This window comes from Rosa rugosa, chromosome 1, assembly GCF_958449725.1.
Source record: "Rosa rugosa chromosome 1, drRosRugo1.1, whole genome shotgun sequence".
Classification (NCBI taxonomy): Eukaryota; Viridiplantae; Streptophyta; class Magnoliopsida; order Rosales; family Rosaceae; genus Rosa; species Rosa rugosa.
This window is the reverse complement of record NC_084820.1, coordinates 62,719,896-62,727,779: the sequence shown is the minus strand read 5'-3', so window position 1 is coordinate 62,727,779 and position 7,884 is coordinate 62,719,896. Positions and strand designations below refer to the sequence as shown.

The 7,884-nt window shown below is 41.5% G+C and overlaps 2 protein-coding genes across 2 annotated transcripts; both read right to left on the bottom strand.

Moving 5' to 3' along the window:
* Window positions 1-949: 949 nt before the first annotated feature.
* LOC133725995 (uncharacterized) lies at window positions 950-3,500 on the bottom strand. The gene is made up of 3 exons (XM_062153431.1): window positions 3,214-3,500; window positions 1,492-2,790; window positions 950-1,367 (listed from the first exon to the last, which is right to left on the bottom strand). Exons 1-3 carry the CDS (start codon window positions 3,394-3,396, stop codon window positions 1,140-1,142), a joined length of 1,710 nt encoding a protein of 569 aa, XP_062009415.1. The 5' UTR covers window positions 3,397-3,500; the 3' UTR covers window positions 950-1,139.
* A 2,087-nt stretch (window positions 3,501-5,587) lies between these two features.
* Window positions 5,588-7,672, bottom strand: LOC133744187 (ribonuclease 3-like protein 3). Its single transcript, XM_062172331.1, has 3 exons — window positions 7,135-7,672; window positions 6,221-6,364; window positions 5,588-6,133 (listed from the first exon to the last, which is right to left on the bottom strand). Exons 1-3 carry the CDS (start codon window positions 7,534-7,536, stop codon window positions 5,786-5,788), a joined length of 894 nt encoding a protein of 297 aa, XP_062028315.1. The 5' UTR covers window positions 7,537-7,672; the 3' UTR covers window positions 5,588-5,785.
* Between the last annotated feature and the right edge of the window lie 212 nt (window positions 7,673-7,884).

Here is a 7,884-nt window from a genome sequence, read left to right as displayed (position 1 = left end):
GCAATTTTCGACCACCATAGGGTTAGGGCTTTCAGTTTACAATTTTCTTTCTCCACTCCAAGCTCCGACTTTTGTATTGCAAAACAGTCAACAATCACTCAAACATTGGCCAGGACACCTAGCCAAGGTTTCCTTTTCCCCCTTCTGATAGATTTTTTTTAGAGGCCCAACAATTATTAGAATAAAAAATACAAATGATCATTGAATTATGATCCGTTCGACACTTAACTCATTCAATTTTCAAAAATATCACTTAATTCACTCATATTTTGCGGAAATGAGTTATGTAAAAGACATTTATTAAAGTGAGTGAGTTAAGTGATATTTTTGAAAACTCAGTGAGTTAAGCATCGAACGGGTTATAACTCAGTCACAATATGTGAATTTTTCCTTAATTATTAAGAGGTGAGATTGACATCTTTTTTTTTAAAGCAAATTAACTCTTCTCTATTTTCATGTTTACTGAAAAGTTATTAAGGGGGTGTGGTTTGTAAAAAATGAGGTGCCAATTTCAATCCCCATTAGTTAATATAATTTCGATCAATCCCCATTAGTTTGTATCCAGATCCTGACATTCACACCTGCTTCTTTATCATATCATTTATAAAAAAAAGATGTTATTTCTTGAGGAGATTTATAAAAAAGATGTTGAAGATGCTCTAATTCAGTGAACACCAAACCCTAACTCTTTAGATCTAGGAATATGTATCTTAGGAAAAATCTGATTTACAGTGGACTCCATTGAAGTATCTTTCTTTTCTAATTTAGACCTGCACCAAAGAATGTTGCCATGTTGGTCGTGCACAATTGCACATCTATATTTTTATTCTTGAAGTTTTTTTTTTTTGGAGAAATTATTCTTGGGCTTTAAGCCGAGAAATTTGAGGAACCAGTAAGCTAACAGATTCACATGGCTGCATGCTATTTGTATTCCATGCAAGAATTCCAATTTCTAACGCAAACGACCCCATATCCATTGAATCTTTGCAACTTCAAGCGATTATAAACTCACTGGTACAGTTCACATGCACAAAAGGATACAAATAATTCATTTATTCCCTTCAACTTTACAAGAACATAAAACACAACAAGCAGACTTTGACAATGCAGGCACTGGCGAAACTCACATTTGACTCACCTTAGTTCTTTTGATGGACGGCAACGCGGTGGATGTCCATGTCCTTCAACATCACGGAACGCCCGCATGAATCGCACGGGGCAGTCCTCGACCCACAGACACTCTCATGCTCAGACAATCCTCTTAACTTGTCCCGAACATCAATAGCAGAACTTCCGGCTTGAACCATGTCCCCACAGAATCGACACGGAACAAGGCGCAGGGGGCAAACTGAGGCTTGATGTTGCACCTGCCAACAGGGAAGAGAACATTGTTACATGTTCATAAAGTAATAAATTGATTAACAAGTTACCAGTAAATGAAGATAAAATGTGATGGTGCAGGAAGGAAAGGGGCGGGAAACTATTGCTTACCATCTCTTCCTTCTCAAGCACAATACCACAGGGGCAGTGAAGCGGCTCATGGAACACTTTCACGTGCTTCTCCATCTCTTCCTGATGAAAAGGCTGTCCACATTTTTGACAATGCACATGATTCTTGGCCTCCTCAACCCTAAGAACAACTCCACAACCAGTATGCTGACAAACAACATTGTTTCTGCTACAATATGCTTCATGGAGTGCAATACTCCGACTGGGTATATAACGCTTACAATTCTTACACTCTACAGTATCCACATCCATTGATGATGAGGAAGACGCAACCTTCTGGCCTACCTTCTGATTCCTGACATCTTGAACATTCACAGATACATGGTACTTAGTTTTTCCCTTAAAGCCATAAACACCAAGCGTGTAAGTTCCTGCCTCCAAGCTCTTATCTTTTGAACTAAGGATCAAAGTCTTCGAACCAATGTCATGGGATGACCATTCATGCTGGTGCCTGGTAGGGAATATGAGAGGATGCTTAGATATGTAGATATCACTATCCCCAGAATTTGTCTCTGGTTCTATCCTGACCTCAAATTTGGCATCCCCAGAAGCAATTTTCTCCCAAGTAGCATTATCTATTGAGAACTTGTAATATGTGTAGTGCCCTTCGTCGACCATTCCAAATTCCGATTTTCCAAATGTAAGTGGTTTTAGCACATTATCATGAGTGTTCTCCACAGCGGCATCAGGACCAACTATGTCGACTTCAATATCTGTTTCTAGAACAGATACACTTGAAGAGGGTTTTAATTCAAGAACCTGTAACTTATATACCAGGTCCCCATAGTTGACTATAAATATGTCATCTTCAGAAAGGGTGGCATGCTGGCGAAGGCTTGTTTCGAGGATGGCCTTGTGGTTAGGCAAGTCTGAGAAGCCTACCCTAAGAGGTTGAAGTTTGGCGTAAGTTCCTTTAGGCAGCCAGACATAGCGAACTTCTATCAAAGGGATCGCTGGTGTATTCCCTGGAAATAAATTCTGCCATACATGAGGAGGAAGCCCAACAAAACCTTCATCAGCTGTGAACTCCAAAACACCTGAATGTGTGCTCGGGCTCTTTTCCTTCTCATCAACCATGCCCGAAGAACCCTCCTGATGAACTACCGATAACTTAAAATACAATGGTCCCTTATCAAAAGCACCTCCTTCCGACAATTCATTGAAGCATGAAGATGGCAGCTTGATCTTATCTCCACTACCCTGACAAGCTACCGCTTCCAACACACGATAGAACACAATTCCTCGTCCCACAAGTAAACTTTCCTGCACTTCTTGATCAACCTAGAAACAACACAAAAAAAGAAGGCATTAACTCCCAAGCTACCAATCACCTGAAACAAATTGATCTCAAACTAATTCACTCTCACATTAACTCACAAAGGTCGGCATGCCTAAGAAAAAGTCCCCCCCCCCCCCCCCCCCCCCAACTTTTGGGAGCAAATCATTAACAACATGGAGTATGTATTTTCTTATGCCATAGGAATTAGAATAAATCTATATCCAATGTGACTTTCCCAGGTTCATCATAGACCTCTGAGCCCAAAAATAGATACCCAAAACGACAGTGATGCACAAAGTCACAATCTTTATCACAATTTGCCATCATTTAATGACGATCAAATCCTAAACAAGCTTAAAATCAAGCAAAGATCAAAACTTTGTATTCAAAACAACTAGAAAAGTAGTGGGATTTTAGAAGCGAACCTTAATCTGGGCTTGTTCGGCATCGAAGATGCGTCTGGATCTCTCAGCGTCAAGGGCTTCTCTTTGCTTCCTGGCTTCTTCTTTGGCCTTTCTCTCCCTCTCCAATCTCTTCCTGGCAATCTCTTTCCTCTCGTGCTGCTCCTTGTTCAGCTTCTCTCTCGCTCTCCTCAGCTCGTAATCCATTTTGTTGGGTTCGTACAATTTGGGAATTGAGAGGTTTTTGTTCTCTCACAATTCAGAAACTTCGTCGTGTTGGTTAAGAAATAGGGAATCGAAGGAATGAGGAAAAGGTTTTTTTCTTACTATAGGGGAAATTGAAAAAATCTTCCAGAAGGATCTGGGCCGTTCTATTATGGGACTCGCAGGCCCAAAGGAAAAAGGAGAACTAAAGACGTTTTCGATGTGGAATCTCTACACCGTGTTCGGGGAAATTTATAAGCAGCTTAAATTAAAAGCAAGCAATAGATAGTAACGTGGTTCGTAAAATCGAAAGCAATTGTTTTTATTTTAAGCCAGAGCTCTCGTAGAGTCAAAAGCAGAAGCTCACTCTAATGGAAGCAAACTTATAGCGCTTTTAGTTTTAAGTTTAGTAGAACATTTTGCCACTGTTTTTAGTACTATAAATACTTTTAAAAATCTAGTTTACCAAATACTCAATTACTTTACTTAAAAGCAATTATTTTCATATCACAATATAAGCAACAACCGTACCAAACTAAGTTAAAACAGGCTAGAGTTTTTTTCCTAGAATGTCTCTTCCCTGTGGAACCCTAGCAGCGCCGACTGGAGGCGCAGAGCATGAAGACGGCGGTCCCTGCCGCCCTCGTATAGCGCGCCAGACTCGCTCCGGCGTCAGCTTTCTCTCTATGGTCTTTGTAGGGATGGTTTTGGCTCTGATTCTGATTGGACATACTGCAGATTTGATAATGGGAGAGAAGGATTTGGCTGATGAGTGCCTGGTTTTTTGGGATGACGGTGGTGGGACGACATATTCGGTGTGGCCTCCTGGAGATCTGGCTCGCCGGCAGAGTGTTGTTGGAGAAATTTCCTTGTTTGGGTTGCGACTGTCGGGTCGGAGTGACGACGATGATATAGTCAACACCTGGCTGGGGAACATTGTCAGCGTTGCAGGAAGAAACTGGGCTGAGGGTGGTGGGTTTGGACGGGGTTTGGAGGATCCTGTCGGAATTGCGACGGTGGTGATGTCGGCCCCTGCAGCTTTCGAGGCCCCTGGGAGTGAAGTCGTGGCCCGGCGTCGTTCGATCAAGCGGATCAGATCTGAGGAGCCGGTGGTGGCGTCATGCCAAAACAAACCCGACTCGGGTTGTGATGGTGTAGGTCCTAAACAATTTGTGATGTAGACAGGAGGGCAGAGTTGGGTATCTGCAGCGCTGGCGGTGACTGGGCTGGGGTTAGGGCTGGCTGGAGATAGAACAACGCTGGTGATGCAGGCGGCGATAGGCTGCGGGCAAGAACCGCTTCCGGAAAAACCGGCAGGAAACCCTAGTTTTGACCTAGGGTTGACTGGGCGGGTTGGAGCGTATGGGCCGATGGTGACTAGGATTCAGGCTTATTGTTTTGGGCTGCTGATGGTAACTGGGCCTAGTGGGAGGCTCAAATCTGGAGCAGGACTGCAAACTTTCAAGACAAGCCCGAGGAGCGACCTGTTGCCGAGGTTGTTGGCTATTGAGGAGGCTAAGGATGGTGCTGGTCCCAACCCTAATGGGGAGGGACTAGCGCTCTCTTAAGTTCTCTAAGCTATTAGACATTCTGGACTCAAGCCTCTTAAAGTAGGAGTATTTTCTAGAAGCTTTTCTAAGATGTTTCTAGTTGATATCTGTACCACAATTGAGTGATTGGCAGATTAGACTAGATGAATATATGTTCCTTAGAAAGCGAGACTATTCTTGCTTAGTTTAGGCTTGCTGTTCAGCGAGCGTCCCTTTAGCCTTTAATGAGTTTAGTTGTGGCTTAGATAGGTTTATCCGGTTGTTCTGTTAGACTCTGACCTGTTTTCATGGCTTGATTACTAATGAAATCAATTCCTATTCAAAAAAAAAAAAAAAACAACCGTACCAAACTAACCAATATATCTGCTGGGTGGGAAAATTTACAAGACTAATATATATCGAGCTTCTTAGGCAGTGTCACAAGAATTTAGAGCTAGCTCTGAAGAAGAGGGTCTGCCCCAACTGAACCCCTTAAAACTCTACCTCTGTGGATTTGTTTGTTCAATTAAAATGACGTTATTGGTCTATGCTCGACACCAGCAAATTTACCTAGAAACTCAGATTCTGACAAATACCATATCGTTCATTTGATAATGTTATCAAAGAAGTGCAGAACATGTTGTTCAGGTCCATGTAAATCACTATTTGCAAATTGAAAATCTCACAAGGAAAGAGATTGAAAGCTCATATTGCTTAGATAACTTTGGTACTACATAGGGGACAACAAATAGGGGTCATCAGATTGGAATTCATTGTTTCTACAAGTCACAAACTAAAATTCGACATCAAGTTCATCTATGGGAAATGCCTAATATACAGGGACATACACAAACATGCGTTACTCAAGCTTGTTCATTAACTTCGGATTCTTCCTCGGATAATTGACTGGTAGGACTCTCTTCTTCTTGCTCTTCATCAGCAGTGTCTTTCTCGCGTAATATCATCCACTTCCACCTGTTTTCTAGTGCATCTTTTGCTGCTCGGTTCTGCGCAACTTCCTTCCGAAGACTGTAGGTACCCCTTCCAACAAATTGACCGTCAATGAAACAATCCACAGCTTTGTTTTTCTCCCATGAGTCTACATATTTGAGACTCCGATTGTTCTTTTGACATAACTCATTCAGCTGGGTGTTGAAATGTATTTGTATTGTTTCTGGAGTTATTATCGGCTCCAGCAAGCCCTTGAATACCTTTCAAAACAAATATGAAAATTGCAGTTGTTAGAAATCAAAACTGCGACTAGCAAAGAAAGTGATGGGTGTGACCATAGAATGTACCTCCCAGACTATGTCTATCGAGTTGCAGTCCATGAAAACTGCCCCGATTGTGGATTCCACAAGATCTGCAAGATCTTTTGGAGCATCAATAAGACCATTGGAGTGCAATGGATAATCCAGAACTGCTCGAGCAAACTCTTGGATCTGTACAAATTTCACTAAAAAGATCAGAGAGCAAACACAAAGATGTTGGAGAAGCTGTTAGTTTCAGTCTCATATAAAAAAAGGACCAAGGTACACTTAAAAAGTTGGCCCAAAGATTAAAGAAAGCAGGCAGAATTACAGAGAGGACACCCAAGTAAGATTTGCATGTCATTCCAATCTTTAGATCTGCATAGTACTTAAATCTAGATAGTAGATAGATTGGACCAGTCATCGAAAAAACGATTGAATGGACCAAACTGTTATTGGCTTATTGCTTGGTAGCTAGGGAACTCCAATGGGGACAGCATGAAGTTTTTATAAGCTTTGCTGGATTGTCAATTGTCATGAGTCGATGGTAGGTTGCAGTAACCATCACAAAATGTCAAAGTCCAACCGACTCTAACCAAAACTAGAAGATTGTGACTAGTGATTTTTCAGACTCCATAATCTCAAACCATCAAGTCATGCCCCTATAAGACAATTTCCAGATTAAGACTAAAACTCTAATCCTCGGAAGTCGGAAACATACCAAATTCTGTAATCAAATCATGCTTGTTCAGGAATTTACTTTTTTTTGTTCACAACAACATAGACCGCAATAATTAAAAATAAAATTTCTACTGTGTTTCAGAGTATGAACGTAATACTCTAGAACACTATAGAACACGCCAATCCAAAAAACATTAATCCATGTCTATCTAACACATAATTGCAACCTCTAAACCAAACCATTCACTGTTTATATCAAATGGTAATTGCGATCGACTTACTTGATCTTCAAGCAAACGTTTCTTGTGGCGTAGGTAGCGGTGGAACCCGTGTCGGAGGGCCACACGTGCCAGCTTCTCGGTGTCAACATTGGCGGCCCTGAGGCGGGTCAGCTTTCCGGGAGCCAAATCCGGGTACAAAAAGTAATGTTCCCGGCTAAACAACAGATTCAGCACGGCGTCGCCGATGTACTCCAAACGCTCGTAAGAAAAGCTGCACATAAAAGAAGAATGCGTGAAGGCCTCTTCTAGCAGGTTCTTGTTCTCGAATTTGTAGCCTATGATCTCCTCCACTTCATCCAGACTCGGCAGGGACGACTCGGTCAAGGTTGTTGATTCGGTCTCTAACAAGCTCTGTTTCACTTCGTTCATATGAATAGGAGTTTCTTGGGGTTCGGCTCCCATGGTTGGATACTCAAATCAGAGAAAGGGATGGAGGAATGAGCTGAAAACTTGTAGTCTTGGACTGGGTATATAAAGGATTATTGAAGGCCAAAACAGAGAAACTTAAGGCGTGACCAATATTAATGATATATTGAAGAATAAATTGCGTCCCAAATAGATTAGTACAATTTGTGAGCAAAAATGTATTAAATGGTATGAAAATTAAGGTCAACTATATCCTTGTATAACTTGGAATAGTCATTTTTTCTCGATCGCTTAGTGATCAAGGATTCATGAACGATTTTGGATTTATTATCAACGGATGCGGTTTAAACATTAAAGTTACATTCATTTAATCTCGATCTTCAA

What these genes read in the sequence shown, in the direction of transcription:
- LOC133725995 (XM_062153431.1), bottom strand. Translation starts at nt 3,396, where the DNA reads ATGGATTACGAGCTGAGGAGAGCGAGAGAGAAGCTGAACAAGGAGCAG. An exon ending in CCGAACAAGCCCAGATTAAG is followed by an intron (nt 2,791 to 3,213) that starts GTTCGCTTCTAA and finishes TGTTGTTTCTAG; the next exon opens with GTTGATCAAGAAGTGCAGGA. An exon ending in TGCTTGAGAAGGAAGAGATG is followed by an intron (nt 1,368 to 1,491) that starts GTAAGCAATAGT and finishes CCCTGTTGGCAG; the next exon opens with GTGCAACATCAAGCCTCAGT.
- LOC133744187 (XM_062172331.1), bottom strand. Translation starts at nt 7,536, where the DNA reads ATGGGAGCCGAACCCCAAGAAACTCCTATTCATATGAACGAAGTGAAA. An exon ending in AACGTTTGCTTGAAGATCAA is followed by an intron (nt 6,365 to 7,134) that starts GTAAGTCGATCG and finishes AAATTTGTACAG; the next exon opens with ATCCAAGAGTTTGCTCGAGC. An exon ending in CGATAGACATAGTCTGGGAG is followed by an intron (nt 6,134 to 6,220) that starts GTACATTCTATG and finishes TTGTTTTGAAAG; the next exon opens with GTATTCAAGGGCTTGCTGGA.